At 45.4% G+C, this 21520-nt stretch overlaps 1 protein-coding gene across 15 annotated transcripts in view; it reads right to left on the minus strand.

Annotated features, from left to right (window-relative positions):
- The window catches only part of myo5aa (myosin VAa), a 256275-nt gene that overhangs the window by 159960 nt on the left and 74795 nt on the right, over positions 1 to 21520 (minus strand). For all 15 annotated transcript variants that reach the window (XM_038812894.1, XM_038812901.1, XM_038812903.1 and 12 more), the window contains exons 2-3: positions 13701 to 13811; positions 2461 to 2632 (exon numbers count right to left, since the gene is read on the minus strand). In XM_038812894.1, the coding sequence (XP_038668822.1) occupies positions 2461 to 2632; positions 13701 to 13811 (283 nt within the window). The remainder of the gene's footprint in view (positions 1 to 2460; positions 2633 to 13700; positions 13812 to 21520) is intronic.

Here is a 21520-nt window from a genome sequence, read left to right on the forward strand (position 1 = left end):
TAACAGAGGGAAGGGCCACTCCCTTTGTTCTATTGACCCTAAACAGATTCAGGTTAAGTTTGCCTTGCGTGCAAGCGGAATAGGATATTCCCAGGAAAACAACTGCTTCAACACGATCCGTTAGAAAAAAACAACAAACCAAATATCAAAATAAATCAATGTGTGAAGGTCATATAAATAGTAGTCACAAAACAATTAGCTGCAGATCCAATTGGAAATTAATCAGTGGAATAATCTGTGGGGGGGAAAGATACATTTTGGAATCAGAAGGCTGAATAAACATTGACGCTCAAATTGTATATGGAATCACTGATCTAATCATTCCCTTCCATCAATTCAAGGGATTGTGATTATGAACTTCCCCATGAATGATGACAGATAGGTGCATTCAACAGGTTCCTTTGCAGCTGGGGTTAGTGGAATCCAATATGGGTATCAGCTGCAGCAAAATGATTTGCTGAAATTCAGTTGCAAATCTGTCGGAATTATTGACAAAGTTACAATTTGAGTCAACGACATTGCCAAATGCAAGGGGAGCTGTAATCAACAACAGGGTTCTGTCAAATAACACGTCCTGAAAGCGATGGTGGCTGTAATAATCCCAGGAGGCATGAATGAAAGGCCAAACTGGTTTATTTTAAAACCGAAAATAAAGCCGCTGGTGCGACACACAAAATAAACACCCCGGCCCAGGACTATCGGGAACTGCCGGCCCGGGTCTGGGAGTGACATTTAAAAGCTCTATTGGGCCCCAGCTGAGTGAGTCTCCACTCGCTCACCATGGGAACTGGTATTCTACGAAAATGCAGGGGAGATCAATCAGCGATTCCCGCTTGGTCCTTGTGAGGGTTATCGCACCGGCAAAGTGAGAAGTTACACAGTAACACCGCATGCGATTTCAAAGCAGTTCAACCATCTGTGATTAAAGCACAAGAGATGGTAATTTTCCCATCGTCATCGGAGAGGATAAACTAAGTGGCATTCCTTTTGAGTCAAGTTGGTTCCGAGACGAACAGCCGAGCAAGTGGAAATGAAATGAAAATCGCTTACTGTCAATAGTAGGCTTCAAATGAAGTTACTGTGAAAAGCCCCTAGTCGCCACATTCCGGCGCCTGTTCGGGGAGGCCGGTACGGGAATTGAACCGTGCTGCTGGCCTGCCTTGGTCTGCTTTAAAAGCCAGCTATTTAGCCCAGTGCTAAACCAGCCCCTTTCTAATCCTAGGCAATTAGGAGATTGGAAACGAATCATTAGTACTCGACTGGAGTTTGTACAGGGGTAGTGAGGAAGATGTATTTACTCCATTTGGCATCTACAAGTGGGAATGGATACAAACTCTGATCATTCATGCAGTGGGAATTAATCAAGTTCACTGGAAATCTACACAACAGGATTCCAGTGATCGAGTGGCTGAGCCCAACAGAAGTGGCTGACTATTCCACCCCAGCAGCATGATTGTGGGAACATACTAGTTAGTTTTTAGCAAAGCCATTAGTGAGGCAACTTCTTGGTAGCATACATCTCCGGAGTTAAAATAAGACTTCTGAGGAAGGAGAGTTGAGACAAGGATCATTGATCCATTCTTTATTGCTTCAATGTCAAAAGGAATCGGTATCTAACTTATGACAAATGGTAGCAGAATTCAAGAGTAACCTTTTCAAAAGGGCCCTACGTCCAAACGGCATTGAATATATTGCCTCTTGTTACATTCTACCACCAAAGTTTCATCTTCCTACGATGGTAAAGAGAAATTGCACCAATTTGCAATCAACAGGATCACAAATATATGCAACGCATTTACTGTTTCTAGGAGAGAAAATAACAGCTTTTCTTCAACCATAGCAGAGCACAATATCAGTGCCAGTAAGTGGCATTGCCTGACTGCCCAAAGTAGAATCAGAGACAGTATTATGACCTATTTTCAGACTTCCAGCAGCGAGTGTCAGGTGCTGGAATCCAACACTGTTATAATGACAAACTCACCCACTACTTATGTACAACTAGGTTAGCCATACCACATCAGAGAACTATCAGAATTAAAAATAATTCGGTATCTCTTTGTTGAAATCCATTCACCTTTCCCAGGGAGCGGGTACAGAGAGATGGGGAGTAAGTGAATATTTTTAAGACAGAGGTGGATAGATTCTTCACTTACAAGGGAATGAAAGGGTATCAGAGGTCAGCAGGATAGTGGTATTGAGGCCAGCAGAATATTATTGAATGGCAGAGCAAGCTTGTAGGGATGAATGGCCTACTCCTGCTCTTAATCCCTATGTTTGCTTATTCGTAAGTATGTACCACCCGATATTAATTGGTTCACTGTGCCAGTGAATCGTGTATGTGACCTTTGGCCAAAACTAACAATAAAATCTTACCGATTTTTCATTCGCTCAATGAGTTTAAATTATCCTTTGCCTCCAAATGTCAAGGGCAGAGTGGCAGTCGAATAGTTCCTAACTTACCACAATAAGTATAGATGAGCTTCGAATCCATGAAGCGTACTTTGAGGTTGTGCAGAATTGCAGGCTCGTGGAGATAACTGAGCGCCGTGAGATCATTTTCACCCACAAGAATATCAGGGTTCCGTAGAGGTGGAAGTTCCTTGGTTTGCGGATCAATTCTATATTGAGTCTCCTAGAAAAAAAATGAGCTGTGATGAATAATATTATTAAAAACTTAGGTTTAAAACAATGTACAGGTTGTGATTAAGGAGTCATAAAGGTGGAATAATCATTGATTTTTACCATTTGTTTGTTTAGAGAGAGATGGCTAATGGAATATTGTTTATATTTTCGGAAGTTCCCTGTAGATAATTAATGAGGGATCGTGTTTAGTCCTAACTAAGAAGGTCATGGGATGTCTTTGTGCAATACAAATGATGTAATTAATGGGAGGGGCCAGGTCTGTCTATGGTTTTGGCAGTTGTGCTGTCCGGTTTGAGTTTGACAAGAGAGAATGATTTTCAGGTTGTTCCTAAAAGGGTCTCTCGCCAAAGGTCTGCACAGAGAACAGCAAGTAACTCTGATTACAAACTTTATTTATGAGTGAACTGTATTGGGTTGCTTGTTGGAATATATATAGTGAAGGTGTAGGGCATACGTTAAAGTTAAGTATTATTTAAGAACTACTTAACTGTTAATCGTAAAGCTATTTCTTTAATGTTAATGTGGTGAATTCTGTGTTTAAATTAAAGTTTGTTTTAACATGAAAGATACCTATTGGTCAGAGTCATCACTCCTGGGGCGAAGTATCCTTTCTTCACAGTTTTACAAATTGAAAATTGCTCGAGGTTTCTCATCTAGTATCCCAAAAGAAATTTGGGGTCTAACAGAGGGTACAGCAAAGTGCGTAGCTGTGAAGGCCAAAATGGAATGATGAGGATATGGTGTGTCACTTAATCTTCCTACTGGTCAAAAAAGTGCCTTGGTGCTTCAACCGATGCTATTACTTCAGCACATGAAATATTTTAATTTTGTTTGATAATACTCCTGATAAATGTCTTGGGAGGCTTTACGATGGTGCAGGTGCTCTAAAATAGCGAGTTGTTTTTTGGTTAGTCTGGGTACAACAGAATTGCAAAAATGGGGACTCCTGTACATAGTAATATTCAAATATTTCCAAAGTTAAGAAAGCCAGAAAAGGACTTGTATTTTATATAATATCCATAACAAAACTCAGGACATTGCAAAATGCTTTACAGCCAATTACGTACCTTTGAAGATCAGTCATTGTTGTAATGCAGGAAACTTGGCAGCCAATTTGTACCAACCAAGTCCCAGAAACAACGATGCGATTATGAGCAGATAGTCGGCTTTTGTTATATTGTTGAGAAATAAATATAAGGAACCCTCCTGCTCCTCTTCAGATCTTTAATATCCATATGAAAAAGCAGGTGGGGGTCTTGACTTAGACTCTCATCTGAAAGTTAGCCACTCCAGCAGTGCAGCACTCCCTCCGTGACTGCATTGGAGTGTCAACCTAGATTTTACTGCTCAAGTCTCTGGAGCAGGACTTGAACCCACAACCTCCTCCTGAATTAGGGGCGAGCTACTCACTGAGCGAACAGCGTATACGTGAAGTCAAATACCATAGTCAGCCAATGTAACGTCAAATTAATCCTTGCTTCTCTTCACCCTTCAAATTATGGATCGATCTTTGGACCAATGGGGGAAGAAAAGGTTATCATCTTCACTGCCAATTTTGAAAATAAGATTTATAGTTCATTGAGATTACTATTAAATTGCATTCTCTGTCCTGGTACTAACAATTATGGATGACTTTAATCTGCATACAGATTAGGTGAGTCAGATTAGTCACAGTACAATAGAGAAGGAATTTCTGGAGTGTATACGAGATGGTTTTCTGGACCAATTCGTTGAGGAACCAACAAGGGAACAGGCCTTCTTGGACTGGGTGTTGTGCAATGAGAAAGGATTAGCTGGCAATCTAGTTGTGAGAGAACCCTTGGGGATGAGTGACCAGAGGTAGTTGATTCTGAGACCAGTGTCCTGAATCTCAAAGAAGTTAACTATGATGGTTTGAGACACGAGTTGGCTATGGTGGACTGGGAAACACTACTGAAAGGAAGGACAGCGGAAAGGCAATGGCAGGCATTCAAGGAACGAATAGGTGAACTCCAAAAGTTGTTTATTTCTATTTGGAGCAAGAGTACAAGTGGAACTGTGGCCAAACCATAGCTTACAAGGGAAATTAGAGATATATTAGATTCAAAGACGAGGTTTGCAAATTAGCAAGAAAAATCAATGGACCTGAGGATTGGGAACAGTTTAAAATTCAGCAAAGGCGGACCAAGGGATTGATTAAGAAGGGGAACATACAATATGTTAATAAGCTAGAGGGAAACATAAAAACTGGCTGTAAAAGTTTCTATAGTATGTAAAGAGAAAAAGATTAGTAAAAACTTAATATCGGCCTCTTACAGCCAGAAACGGGGGAATTCATAACAGGGACAAGGAAATGGCTGAGGAACTAAACTCGTACTTCGCTTCTGTTTTCACAAAGGAAGATATGAATAAGACTGGAAATTCTGAGAAACACAAGTTTCAATCAGGAGTTGAAGGAAATTGGTATTAGTAAATGAATGGTTTGTGGGAAATTAATGGAATTGAGGGCAGATAAATCTCCAGGGCCTGATAATCTGCATCCTAATGTACTTCAGGAAGTGGCCCTTGAAATACACCCATTGGTGGTCATTTTCTAATATTCTTTGGACTCTGGAATGGTTCCTACAGATTAGAGGGCAGCTAACAGAAGCCCTCAAAAAGAGAGGTAGAGAGAAAACAGGGAACTATAGACCAGTGAGCCAGACATTGGTAGTAGGGAAGTTGCTAGCTCCCATTATCAAGGATTTCATAGCACAGCATTTGGAAAGCAGTGGTATAATTAGACAAAGTCAGCATGAATTATGAAAGGGAAATAATGCTTGAAATATCTACTAGAATTCTATAGGCCAAAACGTGTAATTTCAATTAGGAATTCGATATAGCTCCTGGGGCTAAAGGGATCAAGGGGGGAAGGCGGGATCAGGGTATTCAACTTGATGATCAGCCATGATCATAATGAATGGTGCACCAGGCTCAAAGGGCCAAATGGCCTCCTCCTGCTTCTATTTTCTATGTATGTGTATTTCTATGTAATACTCCACGGCAATGTTAGGTTTGACTGAGCTTAAGCAAAATTAGATTAGGGAAAGTAATTCAATAAAGGCTGGAGAGAATTTCACTCCACTCTGAACCACAGTTCTCACATGTCATCGGGTCACATGGAGACACAGGCATATTCTAACAGAAATGGTTGTGCGAGGTCAAAGATCTTGTTCACCCCTTCTCTACTCAACATTCGGCAGGTACCATATCCTCAATGCCTGGTCATCGAGAAGAGGTGCTTTGCTGCTGCCACCATGTATTAATATCACAACTGAGCTCTAGGGACGTTCAATAGAAGAGACCTGGAAATCATGCTGCAGCAATCGAGTGAACATTTATTGACTATTTACAGAAACAAATTTCAGCAGGACTCCATTCAAACGTTCTTCCCTCCAGTTCCAGTCACAGGTAATCTTACATCATCTGATATTGCTGATGATGCATTCTAACAATTAGGCTAATGCTATTAACCCCTTGGTAGCTATTAACCCCTTGGTAGCTTGGTAACCCCTTGTAGCACACTCATAGCCTGGTCATCGGGATGAATTCCTTTCTCCTGTGATAGTGAAATCTTCCTTAGGAGTGCAATAGACTTTTTTCCCCAAACTGCATGGAGGCATCAAGCAGTTAACATTTTATCATTTAGGAGTATTTTGCACATCAAAGTATTGTGCTGTTGGTTATCAGTAACTGTGTAATTCAATTACTTATAAATAAATTGGACTATGCAGGAAAAATGTTAATAGCAGCAGAAAATGGCCAGAGTGGATCGACTGCCTGATGAACCACCTGGTTCCTCCTTTCCTTTACCAAAATTACTGGGAAGGATGGATGGGATGGGGCGAGGACCGGGATGTCTGCTGTGTTCTATCCTGGTATGTATTGAGGAAGGGGTCTTTGCTAATGGGTCACACCTCAGCAAATTGAACAAATGTTACTTTTTAAATTACTAACCAGTCAAAAAAAACAATAGGAATGGCCTGTGTGGGTCGTGCCACATTTACAATATGGGTGGCAAAATAAAGTACAGCCATTCCGGAAGCTGAAATCAGGCACAATGGAGGGGGTTCCGGCTGTTGTCACCAGGGGGACCTTCCGGTCCTGCCGACGGTGAGCGCCCGCCGCTGGTTTCCCTGTGGCAGGGGGTGGATTCAATGGGAATCCCCATTGACAACAGCGTGACCAAAGATCCCACCGCCTCGTCCCTCCAAGAAACACGCGGGAGGGCGTGGAAAATACCGCCCAATGCCACAAGAAATGACAGTGCTAACTGCACTTGTTGCCGATGGGGGACCATTTGGCAGCAACTCAGGGTTCAAACTTTGTCCAAGATAGCAAGTCCGGGAGGGTGGGGAGGGGGGGGGGAGGGGGGGGGGGGGGGGGGGGGGGGTAAATCTACACTGTTGGACAACAAGGGTAAAAGGCGATGGAATATTTTTTTAAATGTCAACCTTACCGTAATATCCCGCATAGGGGCAGCACGGTGGCACAGTGGTTAGCATTGCTGCCTACGGCGCTGAGGACCCGGGTTCGAATCCCGGCCCTGGGTCACTGTCCGTGTGGAGTTTGCACATTCTCCCCGTGTTTGCGTGGGTTTCACCCCCACAACCCAAAAGATGTGCAGGATAGGTGGATTGACCACGCTAAAATTGCCCCTTAATTGGAAAAAATAATTGGGTACTCTAAATTTATTTATTTTTTTAAAAAGAAAAAAAAAAAATATCCCGCATAGAACCAAGGGGGTGGGAATACTTATCTTCCCCACGCTCCTTTCGGAGTACGAGCTCCCCCATTCGGGGTGGGGTATCTCAATTACCCAATGTATAAAAGATGCCAGTGAGGCACCGACCAGAACAGAATCCTGGTAGTTTGTGTGTGTAAATAAAACTTGCTTTTTATTTTACTCGGAGTGGACTCCCCATGTTTTTATTGAACTTACTTCCTTTGCTTCTTCAGAAGTTTATGCTTTTCCCTCCTCAACGGCTACCCATAATAAATAGGCCCATTCTGTTCCCATGTTTACATAAAGGAAACAGGGAACTAAGGTGAGTTTGTTGCACAACTAAATTCCAAACTCAGCCACTCGGGAGCATGTGGGACAGTATTATCATTCCTCCACTTCCCGCTGGGTCAAGACATGGAACTCCCTTCCTTAACAGCACCGTGGGTGCGCCGCAGGGACTTCAGCGGTTCAAAGGCAGTGACTCACCACCACCTTCTCGAGGGCACTAAGGGACGGGCAACAAATGTTGGCCATGCCGGCAACATCCACATTCCGTGAAATTATTATTTTTTTTGAAGTGAAATCGGGGGCTGTTCTGGTCATCTCTCCGGGACTTGTTTTTTTAAATTGAGACAAAACCAATTGGATGAAAATGTGTCAGATGGCTGCATGGATTCCATGTGAAATAGGTTTAGACAATCAATCCGATTTTGAATGGGCACGGTCCACAGCTCAGAACTGACCATAATCAGGTATCAACTGACAACCTCACTTCGGGAATCCCATACAAGAGCCAATGTGGGAAATGGAATAGGCTTACTAGTGGGAGATACAGTTCTGCAGTGGGGATTAGATACATGGTTCGGACAGAAGAGAGGGAATGACACTGTTTAACTGGACGCTATGAGAACTTGAACGATAGAGACATTTTTTATTTCCCGGCAGTGATATGTACACAAAAGGGAACCCAACTTCCCCCACCCGACAAAAAAAAAAGTAATTTCCAAACTATTTGATGCCCCAAGATTAAATTACAGCTTTGAAATTGGTCCTTCATTATAAAACTGGGCGGTGGCCGGGACCACCCGCTCCCACTGCTGTCAATGGGGTAACCCATTGTTCGCACCATCCCATGTGGGGTCATAGTTGGGAGGACCGGGAGATCCCGCCAGTGGGAATGGCTGGAAAATCCTGCCCACTGCATATTTTTAATGAGGGTCTTTCATGTCAGACTAATTTTTATCCATGGTCCTGTGTTAGGAAACTGCAAGAGCTAAAAGGATTGGGCAAGGCCCAGCCTGCCAGTCTGCTATTCAGAGCTTACTAAGTCACTTCAGGCTTTGGGCCCCTTTCTATTTGGTTGATGAGGGTTTCCGCAGTAACTCAGCAGCAGCCTTGCAAGCTTATCGGGGCAGAGTATTAAAGGATCACTTTCTTCTGACAATTGACAACTCTTATTCCTGGACGCAAGCAGTCTAGTGACATTTCTCACCACAGTTGCATTGAGTTCATAAACAAACATAAGCCGCTTTGCTAAAACCCTAGCCAGTCATCTTTAAAGAGATCGGTAACATAATCACTGCAACATAATTTTACTGCGAAATTATCTGCAGTTGGTCATAGGAATTGAAAACATCTGAAGTGCACTGATCTCACAACGCGCTTTGAATAAATTCTTTGTGACAGCTTCTAATTTTATCTCTGGAGAACCTGGCTTGAAAGAGCAGTGATAGTTGATTGGCTCGTTTCTCCACTAAAATGGAAGCCATGTGGAGGGACGAGGCTGGCTCTCCATTAGATGCTTCTTAAATCGTGACTTTTGCCTGAATTTAAAGGGCCTTGATTATGTTCATGCTTGGGACCAGCTTGTGTTGTAAATTAGCAACAAAAAAAAAAGTTGACCGCAGCATTTTAATAAAAGGCAAAAGATGGTGAGGGGTAGAGTTTCCACACCAAGCAATTGGCAATCGTAGAAACAAACGGCACTTGTTTCCCCAGAGTAATATTACAGATGACATTTCCGTTAAAAAAAAACACACATTTACGTAATCACAAAAATAAGGGGCGGGATTCTCCCAACGGGAGTCTAAGTGCCTACGCCGGAGTAAAAACCGGAGTGTTTTACTCCGGCGTCGACGCCCGTTCCCAGACCCCATTCTGGGGCCTCCGTGGGGCTGGCGCGATTTACGGGGGTGGGGCCTCGGCGCGGCGTCGGATTCCTTGGGTCCCGCGCATACGCAGTTGTGCAGGCGCCAACTAGTGCATGCGCAGTGGCCGTCCTCCCCCATGCCGTCCCACACAAAAATGGCGCAGGGATATAACATTGCCGGCGGAGGAAAGGAGGCCCGCCAACAGAGATGCCGGCCCGCCGATCGGTGGGACCCGATCGCGGGTCAGACACCATCGAAGGCCCCCCCTCCCACAGGCCGCCCCCAAGGGTTCCCGCAGAGTTCCCACCGGCAGCGACCAGGGGTGAACAGCGCCGGCGGGAACCTGTCGTGTCGGAGCGGCTGCTTGGCCCATCCGGGCCGGAGAATCGGCAGCCCCGCCGATTCCAGCAGCCTGTAGCCGGTGACGTGCCAAACGCGCCACCGCAAATGGCGCTGATTCTCCACACCTCGGAGAATCGCACGCCGGCGTCAGGGTGTCGTGGCGCGGTAGCTCCGATTCTCCGGCCCGGCGCAGGGCTTGGAGAATCGCCCCCAATATCTTCCATGAGGCAGTGAAAGCAAGCAATGATTTAGAGTGCAATTGATTTTCTACTTGCATTAAGAACATTGTGACGTATTTAAGAGTGCTAACCTGGGGTGTGGTTTTATTAATACAACTGAAAATTGGTTTATCTCAAAAATAAGCACAAGGATGTTCAGTCCTCCACCTGGGGGTGATTTTAAACAAGCTGAACAATTGAATGCGCTACTACCTACACTAACAGGCAATTGAGCACATAACATAGTTCATTGATACTTGCTAGATGGGACGTACATTCAAAGGCATGGACCTTTCTCTTCAAACAAGAGGAATATGTTCGAGCCTTGCCCCTTTTGTCAAAATGCTCGGGAACTTGGGGAACCCATAGTCTCCCGTTGCTTTCTCCAAGGCAATGCCTCCGCCAATCAGAGTCCTCTTGCTAACCAATCAGCACCCTTTTTTATTAAAGTATAAGTTGTTATGATGGTTTGAAATTTGGTATTCCTGATGCATGCAGCCTCAGGAACTTATCTGTCTTTCAACAATCGGACTTAATAATAATAATGATAATCTTTATTGTCATAAATAGGCTTAATCTAACATTGCAATGAAGGTACTGTAAAATCCCCTAGTCACCACATTCCGGCGCCTGTTCAGGTACACCGAGGGAGAATTCAGAATGTCCAAATTACCTGATAGCATGTCTTTTGAGACTTGTGGGAGGAAACCGGAGCACCCGGAGGAAACCGACGTAGACACGGGGAGAACGTGCAGACTCCGCACAGACAGTGACCCAAGCCGGGAATTGAACCTGGACCCTGGAGCTGTAAAGCAACAGTGCTAACCACTGTGCTACCGTGTCGCCCCGGATTTGAGCTAACCGAAAACGTCAGAACCATTTAGTAGTGCTGCAGGTATCTGTTAGTTTCTTAGTAAATTAAAGAGTTAAACACTTTTGAAAAGTGTGCCTACTGATTCTCAGCCACCAATAGAGAGAGCGGAATTTGAAGAGCCTCCTTGAAGGGTCACAAATGGGGGAATAAAATCAGCAGAAACTCATCATGTTCATTAATTTGATCTGGAACATGAGCCATTTTGTGGCTGGCTTCCAGCACAGCTGTTCATCATAGGAGCACAGGGCCTGGGAGGAGTCGGCCATTCAGGCCTGCTCCACAATTCGATATGATCATGGCTGACCCGGCTGTGGTCTCAGCTCCACTTTCCTGTCTGACCCTCATAATCCTCCACTCCCAACTCAATCTTGAGTAAATGCAATAACCCAGCCTCCAATGCTCCCTGGTGGTGAGAACTCAATAGACTAACAAATCCTCAGAGAAAATGTGGTTAGCACTGCTGCCTCACAGTGCCAGGGACCCAGGTTTGATTCCGATTTTGGCTGACTGTGGGTGTCTGCGGGGGTTTCCTCCAGATGCTTTGGTTTCCTCCCGCAGTCCAACAATGTGCAGGTTAGGTGGACTGGCCATGCTAAATTCATAAAATTCCTCTCGTACAGAAGGAGAGCATTCGGCCCTTTGAGTCTGCACCGACCCTCTGAAAGAGCACACTACCTAGGCCCAAACCTCAACCCTATTCCCTGTAGCCCCACCGAGGGGCAATTTAGCATACTCAATCCACCTAACCTGCACATCTTTTGTCTGTGGGAGGAAACTGGAGCACCCGGAGGAAACCCACGCAGACACGGGAAGAATGTGCAAACTCCACACGGACAGTCACCCGAGGTCAGAATCAAACCGGGGTCTCTGGCATTGTGAGGCAGCAATGCTAACTACTGTGCCATTGCGCCGCCTCTTCGGAAATTGCCGCTGAGTGTCCAAAGATCAGGTGAGTTTGCGGGTGGACCTAGGTTTCTTTCAAAGGGTTGGTGCAGACCTCATGGGCCAAATGGCCTCCTTCTGCACTGTAGGGATTCCATAAAAATATATCTCCTCATCTCTATAGAAAACAGCAGACCTCTTACTCTTACACTGTGTCCCCTTGTTCCAACCTCTCCCACAAGAGAAAACATCCTCCCGGTATCTACCCTGTCAAGACACTTTAAACACCTTGGGCGTGATTCTCCGCAAATGCGGAGAATCGTAAAGGCTGCCGTGGGACAGGCCGTGACCCATGGCAGCCTTCACGGCCACTTCCGGGGCCGATTCTCCCCCCCGGGCGGGGCAAGGAACGCGGCCCCGTGCGTCACGGCGGCGCGGCCTTGACGACAGTCGTCAAGGCTGCACGTCAAGCGTCACGGCGGCTGACGCGGCCGATGACGTCAGCCGCGCATGCGCAGGTTGGACAACGCCAACCCGCGCATGCACAGTTGCCGTCTTTCTCCTCAGCCGCCCGGCAAGACGTGGCGGCTTGATCTTGCCGGGCGGCGGAGGGGAAAGAGTGCGTCCGTTTTGGACGCTGGCCCGACGATCGGTGGGCACCGATCGCAGGCCTGTCCCCTCCCGAGCACAGTCGTGGTGCTCCCGTGCCAAACGGGCATCTGGCGCCCGTTTCACGACGGCAGCGAGCAGATGTGTTTGCTGCCGTGTTGAAACGGACGTGAAGGGCCGGCCGCTCGGCCCATCGGCCTCGGAGAATCGCCGCTCGCCGTAAAAAACAGCAAGCGCCGATTCGTGGCGTGGTTTGGGCGTGGGGGGGGCAAGAATAGCGGGAGGGCGTGAAAAATGTCGGGAGGCCCTCCCTCTATTCTCCCACCTCTCCTTCTTCAAAACTCGAATGGGTACAGGCCTAACCTGATCAACATTTCTTCACCGGATAATCGCTTCATCCCAGGAATGAGTCACGTGAATCTTCTCTGAACTGCATCTAAAGCAGGGGTGGGCAAACTATGGCCCGCGGGCCGCATGCGGCCCGCCAAAGGTCTTTATGCGGCCCACCAAGTCATTTAAAAAAAAAAAAATTATTTTTAAAAAATGTCTTTTTTTTTTATTTTTAATTATTTTTTTTTAAGGTTAATGGGGGGGGGCTGTTGGGTTACTTACTGGTATAGGGTGGATAGGTTGACTTGAGTAGGGTGATCATTGCTCGGCACAACGTCGAGGGCCGAAGGGCCTGTTCTGTGCTGTACTGTTCTATGTTCTATATGAGGCGCCCAGAATCATAACCGGGTGAAGTAATTATTTTACTTAATATACTATGCGGCCCTTTAAAATTGTGAATTTCTGAATGTGGCCCTTGCACGGAAAAGTTTGCCCACCCCTGATCTAAAGTAATTCTGTGCTTTTTCGAATAAGACCAAAACCGTGCAAAGTGCACCAGATGTGGTAGACCAATATCTTTAGCAGCTGCTGTAAAACTTCCCTACCTTTATTTTCTGTCTTCCTTGCAATAAACATTCCATTTTCCTACCAAATCACTTGTACCTGCGTACTAACTGATAGTTCTGACTTGGTCTGTGTGTGGGAAGACAGAATCTGATGCGTATCCCCAGCATGATTATCAAGGAGGGCATGATTGACAGTTTTCAAACGCTAATGCCCTACCCCCTGGGGTACTGTAAGGAAAAGCAACAATTCCTAAATCAGGAGGTGATAATTTTGATGTTGGATTGTGTGTTGTAGCACCTGCCAGTTCAATCACAGATTTAAAACACAAGATTTCAGTTTACCTTGTCATCTTCCAATTTCAGATGAAGCACTGTGTCTCCTGGTTTGTAGTCCTTGAGAAGTTCGGCCGATTTCCAGACATCCTCTGCATCAGGGATCCACACCCTGGCAAACTGCAACACACAAGAGAAGAGGGACGGTATGTGAATAAGCTCTCTGCAGCGAAGGGAGACGGCATAACTGTTAAAGAGCCCCTAATTCTATCAGCTGCACCATTTTGCACCCTGCATACCCTTCCCGAGAGGGGTTGGGAAAATCACCAGAAGGCCTGGCAAACCCACCGCAGCTTTACTGATCAGCACCCGTCATGGCTGCCGTGCGTTGAAAGTGGTTCTCGGAGCACGACTCTCATCCCACACTCTTCCACCTGGAGGAATTTGTGACAGCTGCTTTGTCCAAAAAACATAAACCGATTGAGTGCTGGTCGCTACAATAACCCACATACCGAGATGGTCTTGAGATTAAAAATAAGGTCAAGGGTGGTTTAATTTTCCCTTGTATAAAAAGATCATTAAACTTCCCACATAGCACAGGGTTATTAAACGAGACAGTAATCAGTCTGTAATCAACTGAAATAAAACGCTCATAAATTCCAACCTGTCCAGAACTCTGCCACACAGACTGACCAGAGAAAAACAACTGTATTTAAATAAAGCACTGTTAATATTGGGCAATAACTTGTAGTGGGGTAGAGATGGCCGGTGAAATGTCAAAATCGGCAGAAATTGCTGGATTCATGGTCCTTCCCCACCAATAGCTCTGCGACAAAAGCATCTTTGCCCCTTATACCCCATGTTTTCCATGATGTTGTTGCGCTTAAACAATAATTGTCAATTAAACTTGCCACCGAAAGCTAAGTCTAGTAACCAGTACTCTTCTAATGATGTGGCAATTGTTAATGATTGCCAATCAAACAATCTTTCCCAGAAAGTGAACAGTTATATGTTTGCAGTCTCGATTCTTCAGGTTCTGAATGGCTTCTATCAAAAAGACACTGGTATTAATGCAACAGATTTATCTGAAATCACAAGCTTTCGGAGCGCTGCCCCTTCATCGGGTGAAGTGAGTTCACCTGAGGAAGGAGCAGTGCTCCGAAAGCTAGTGATTTCAAATAACCCTGTTGGACTTTAACCTGGTGTTGTGAGACTTCTTACTGTGCCCACCCCAGTCCAGGACGGTATCTCCCACATCATGGGCGAAATTCTCCGACCCCCAGCAGGGTCGGAGAATCGCCTGGGGCCGCCAAAAATCTCGCCCCCGCGTGGCAGAGATTCTCCGCCACCCGGGAAGTGGCGGTGGCGGGAATCTCGCCACTCCGATCGGAGAGGCCCCTGCGGTGATTCTCCGGCCCGCATGGGCCAAAGTCCCACCGCTGGGAGGCCTCTCCCGCCGCCGAGGTTTAAACCACTTCTGGAACGGCGGGATCAGCGGCGCGAGCGAGCACCGGGGTCCTGGGGGGGCGGGGGGCGATCGAACCCCGGGGGGTGCCCCCACGGTGGCCTGGCCCGCGATCGGGGCCCCCCACTCAGACTCCGGCCCAGTGCCCTGGGTGCACTATTTTCCTCCGCATCCGCCACGGCCTCCGCCATGACGGAAGCGGAAGAGAACCCCACATCACGCATGCGCCGGCAGTGACGTCAGCTGCCAGCTGCTGTTGACGTCACTGTCGGCGCATGCGCCGACCGACGAAAGCCTTTCGGCCAGCCCCGCTGCTGGGGGCGCCGGTTTTTTGCGCCAGTCTTCTGGTGCAAACCGCTCCGGCGCGGGGCTGGCCCCCAAGGGTAGTACCTGAGTACTACCCCTGAGTAGTTGGCGCTACTCCCCTACGCCGGCACCCTCCATCACGCCGGGTAGGGGAGAATGCCGCCCCATAAATGCAAGTCATTGTTGTTTTATTTCACCACACATGCTACAAGATACTACAGTTTTGACTGTGGCTGCCTCAGCTTCTACCAAACAAAATATTAAGACAAATTTCTGATCTCACCACTTGATAACCTTGGATTCTGCTGCAACTTAATGGAAGGAAGTACCTCCATGATTGTTAATTTGATGATGGTCAGATGTATCGATATTGTCCACAGGTTCTTTGTCAGTCGTGAGATAACATTGAGTGCGTCATTATAAACACTAATGGGGGAAAATAACTTGACCGTCATCTTCAAATAGCTTAATGGATAAGATCTGACAAGTGCATCATCGCAGCCAGATTGAAACATCTAGAAAATAGCACTTGTTTTAAGAATTTAGAATCAACAAAGATATCCATCAGCATCTTCATTAGGCTCATTGTCTCGGATTTTGTTGGGGGGGGGGGGGTGAAATTGTTTTCATTCAATTTCATTCCCCCCTCCGATCTGAACTTCACTTTGTTGGCCAAACACAGATTGCAACGGAAATCCTGAAGTTGTGGTCCACTCAAGGCTCCACCATTGGCTGTGCAGTGGACAACCCCCCCCCCCCCCCCCCCCCCCTCCCCGCCTCCCACACATAAAAATTGATGAACAACAGAGCTGGAAGTTTATATTCGTGGAATGCTGTAAAATGTCACTATTTAGTTAATTAGCAGAATTTTTAAACAAAACATTTTTGAAAAGGCTTTTTTTCCTCCTAGAATCTTTTAGCTCTACCTTCACTCCTTGTATATATTCTGATCTTTAATTTGCTCTTGTGCATAAAGACTGATGCAACATTCCTCACCAGCGAATGTGCTAGACCTGTGTTTAGTGGTAAAAATCTTTGTTTTACTGCTATTCACAAAATCCAGGTCATTTGTTTAACACTTTCTGGACTACTGTTAGGCAAATAAAGGCAGTTTTAAGGGATTTATATTGGTTAATATTAGAAACAAGGTATAGTTTTTAAGTGGGATTAATTTTATATTTCTGTGCCTTGAAGGGCAAAACCTATAGTTAGATTCATGCTGGAAAAGGTGTTTGTATGTGTGGGGGTTGATTTCAATTCCAACTGTGATTTTATTGTTTTAATAGAGGGTTACAGCATGAAGAATAAATAATCGTAGGGGCTGCTGAGCAACTGGAGACACTAGCAAAGATATTTTTAAAAGCCTTTACATTTTAATTTTAGTTGAATTTGTTAGCAGTTGGAGACAAAAGTGTTCTGAGTTAAGGAGGCAATTGCAGCAACTAGATTCAAAGTGAGACAGCAAATTCCAGAGGTAAATGGAATATGTGATACTATTTTAATACAGTTTGGGAATTGAGAGTTAAAGCAACTCTCAGCACAGCAGCCAAGACAAGGAAATCCTAAAGAGGTTGGAGTAAAATCCTGGGCTGGAATCAAAAGTGGAGCGGAAGCTTTGTTTAAAAGTGTAATTTGGAAAACCTGGTCTAGATTTCGGAATGCCAACTGCTAGGCGACAAAGCATGCTTATGAGAGAAGATTTGAAAGCATGTTTTTGGGAGCAGAGTTTGGAATCTCATGTGACACCCACAAATATTCACTTGGAGGTTAGAGTGAGGAGTGTATTTGCCCACAGTCATCTTGGTGCTTAAAGGGGATTTGGTGTTAATGAGACCATTGTAGATTAAGATGTACTTTGTAATCCATGTTAATCCTAAAACCTATGTAATCATTAAACTAAGGAGGGAGTAATCATGTTATAACCCAACCGGATGCCAAAGGATCTGTAACCTCAGAGTCCCTGTGGCCTCACCCGAGGATGATCTCCCAAGATGAGGGGGCGGAGCCATTCCCTTAAAACAGGGGCCTTGGACAGAAAAGCCCCAGCCCAAATGTGCGCCGGGCATGAGACACCATTTGGGGAGTAGGAGGTGTAATGTAACAGCCATAATAAATTAGAGTTTTCTTACAGTCATGCTTTCGAGTGGTCGCTTGTCTGGGACTTCACAAATCATAATCCAATTTTTTTCATAATAAAAAATATTCTTGTTGTCAAGACTAATTAGTGGTCCTGTCAGTCTCTTCCTCCATATTTTCTTAAAAAAAAATAAAAGTTATTGTCCTTTGAGCCAGGATTCCACTCTGGCATCCTCCTGTCCAGTTATAACATCGACTAGAATATCGTAACACTACTAAATCACATTAGGTAGGCCAGTGTCATTCAATCATTCCTTGCTCGGATTTATACAACAATATGGTAACAGAATTAGAAACCAATCCATTCCAAACTCCCCACTGACCTAGGAAATTCAAATAGAACAAAGCAGCAGAAATCTAAGCACAAAGTGCAGAGGGATGTCTGGTTTCCAGCACTAGCAGAAAGCACTAGCAGAAAGCTTACATGGCCCACTGATTGCAATCTAGAGACCTGAGCCAAACTCAAATTGAACAGAGCAGGAGTTAATGGAGCACATAGGTTAGTTAGAGATCTGTATTCAAACCGATTGAAGTGGTCCAGTTCTAACTTCTATTTGAAACAACATTTGAGTGGATGCACCACCAGTATCACAAAGGGACATAGCTACACGATGAAGGGCTGGTCACTTAAAAACAGAGGTGCGCTGAAATGACTTCTCGCAGAGGGTGGTGAATCTTTGGAATTCACGGCCCCGGAGGGTGGTGGAGGCTGGATCATTGGGAGTATTTGAAGTGGAGGTGGATAAATATTCGATAGATCGAGGAATAGAGAGCTGCAGGGGTATGGCACAGAAAAGAGTTGAGGCCGGCATAGATCAGCCATGATCATATCAAATGGCTGGGCAAGCTTGAAGGGCCTGGCAGCCTACTCCTGCTTCTAATTCTTGTGTCCTCCCTTTGCACATGTGCAACATCATTGAGGAAATTAAGTGCAGAGTGTTCTCACTCTGGTTTGTGTTTTTCAGGTACAAAAAGAGGTAAACGGTGTTGTGTTATGTTATTGCTGGTAACATAAGCTGCCACTTGATGTAGGCTCTGCTGAAAGATGCTCCAGACTCGGAGATAAGTTTAACGTATTTATTGAACGATTAAAAATGCTCTTAAATGAGTTTGACACTCTACTAACCTGCCTCTAGTAACTCAGTCTATACTGCTAACTATACAAGCTTGCTCTCGACCATGTGCTAGGGTGTGACGTTGTTGATAATCAACCCTGTCCTGCTCTCTTGGTTTCTGCCGGTGGAAGAGGCAGAGCCTGTGTGCCATGTCCTTTTTATATGGGCCGTGTAGTGCCCCCTTGTGGTAATGCCACCTCTGGGTGTCCTGATTACCCATTGGTTGTGTCTTGCTCTAATGACCCATTGGTTGCGTGTCTGCATGTCATGACATATCTGGTGCTCCCTCTAGTGGTTACTTAGTTGTAGTGTATTTACATTAACCCCTTGTGTATATACATGATGCATATCACTACAAACGGCATTTCAAAAATATGTGGAACAGAAAAGGAGATGGACTCGGGAATGGTGCAAGACTTTTCATTCGGAGCAGTCAGGTAATACATAGAGTACACAGAACATACAGTGCAGAAGGAGGCCATTCGGCCCATCGAGTCTGCACCAACCCACTTAAGCCCTCACTTCCAACCTATCCCCATAACCCAATAACCCCTCCTAACCCTTTTGGACACAGGGCAATTTAGTATGGTCAATCCACCTAACCTACACGCCTTTGGACTGTGGGAGGAAACTGGAGCACCCGGAGGAAACCTGCACAGACACAGGGAGAACGTGCAGACTCCACACAGGCAATGACCCAGCGGTGAAATCGAACCTGGAACCCTGGCGCTGTGATGCCACAGTGCTAGCCACGTGTGCTACTGTGACCCGAATAGAAAGGTAGGAGGCCATTCGGCCCTTCGAGCCTGCTCCACCATTCATTACGATCATTCAACTCAATAGCCTAATCCCACCTTTCCCACATATTATTTGATCCCCTTCGCCCAAGTGCTATGGCTAACTGCTTCTTCATAACATACATGTTTTGGCTTCAACTGTTTCCTGTGCTAACCCCTCTCAGTGAAGAAATTTTTCCTCATCTCTGTCCTAAACGGCCTATCTCTTATCCTCAGACTGTTACCCCTGGTTCTGGACACCCCCGCCATCGGGAACATCCTTCTTGCATCAACACATCGAAGATGCAGGGAAACATAGGAAAGGTGGAAAAGAAATGGTTTGTGCTGCGATTGTTGAACATTTGACAATTTCAATGTCAACAGGAATTAATATTCATCTTTAGGAGCATCACAAATAGGCTTATATTAACACTGCAATGATGTTATTGTGAAATGGTGGTTAACAGCATGCTGGAGTGTGAGTTCAGGGTATCTAGGCTTGATGTGCTCATGAGTGGGCACATTTGTAACATTGTGGCTGCCCCACTTTCAAAGTTCAAAGATACATGTTTTTAAAATAAATCTAGAGGACTCAATTCATTTTTTCCAATTAAGGGGCAATTTAGCGTGGCCAATCCACCTGCCCTGCACATCTTTTGGGTTGTGGGGGCAAAACCCTCACGAACATGGGGAGAATGTGCAAACTCCTCACGGACAGTGACCCAGAGCCGGGATCGAACCTTGGACCTCGGCGCCGTGAGGCAGCAATGCTAACCACTGCGCCACCGTGCTGCCCCAATGATGCATGGTTGAACACATTTCAGAGAAGAGCAACAGGCTCCAACGCACGAGGAGGATCAGAGCTGAACCTCTGGCCAGGTGAAGCTACTGATCAAAGACAATGCGGACAAATGGATTCCAAATGTCTAATAAACAATGATATTCTCCCGACCATTATTCGTCCACAAAAGTCACCGAGTTGAAGATACAATATACATAATTCAGGCCATATCAAAAATGCTTATTTTTGCACTCATTAGGAAAACATTTCAGAAAACTGTCCAGTAGAAACACCCAAATTAGTTCCGCGAGGAATGCACCAGAAAATAGAAGCAATTGTTCCAGACATCAGCAAAACCCTATCCATTTTTCTGCTTCCACCAGTAACTCAGACACCGGTTGGAAACAGCAGAACATCAAACCTTGGAATTATAATCTCATTTGCACAGAACTGCAGCATGTTGAGGCAGTAATTTGCAGTAGAGTCTTGTGCACTCCCTCGAGGCAATGAACGCAAAAAGAGTTTGGAAACCGGTGAGGATCTCCACGGCAACCAGTAAACGGGTTCACCAGCATGTCACCTGAAGGGTCCATCATCAAACATGAAAGGTTTGGCTGTACCAAGATGTGCAGCAAAAAACGATTTTTAAAGAAAACTTAAGATTCAAAATTGTTAGTTTTTCTCAGTTACTCCATCGGCCTGCAGCAAGTTTCCATACGGTTACAACCAATCCCCAGCGAGGTTTCCTAAATGTGTTTTCCTGGATGAGGAGGGATCAACTGGCTCCCTTTTCAACCCCCTTGGTTGCTCGCAATAAGATTAATTTATGAATGATCCCTTCCCGTCTGGTTCCTTTTCCCCAGGCCCAGTATCCAAAGTTTAAAGGGAGCTAATTTAACCTGGCTTGCTTAAATTAAAGAACAAGTCGGTTTATTAGCTATGGATGGTGAGGTAAATGATAAATCACCTGGATACATATTCACAGATTAGAAATGAGAATTGAGTCTAAAGAAAAGTTTTTTTCAAAAATACAAATCGATCTTTTGACTTGTCCTTGAGGAGTAGATGGTGGAACGTCGCGGCCGTTAGGATTCGTGATTCCAATCGTGCTGACCCCAGCAGGTGAAGAGTCAGTTTTGAGATTCCAGTGTCCTGCAGTTTGCATGAGAGGTTGACCCTGTTTCTTTTTCAGCTGTCGCTTTGCCGACATCCTTGCATCGACAACCGGAGAAAGTGAGTTACCTGCAAAACCTTCAAGGGCATGCTGCTGTCTTCTCTCCTGTGTCACGTGCTGACACACCCATCACTAG

This window comes from Scyliorhinus canicula, chromosome 12, assembly GCF_902713615.1.
Source record: "Scyliorhinus canicula chromosome 12, sScyCan1.1, whole genome shotgun sequence".
Lineage (NCBI taxonomy): Eukaryota > Metazoa > Chordata > Chondrichthyes > Carcharhiniformes > Scyliorhinidae > Scyliorhinus > Scyliorhinus canicula.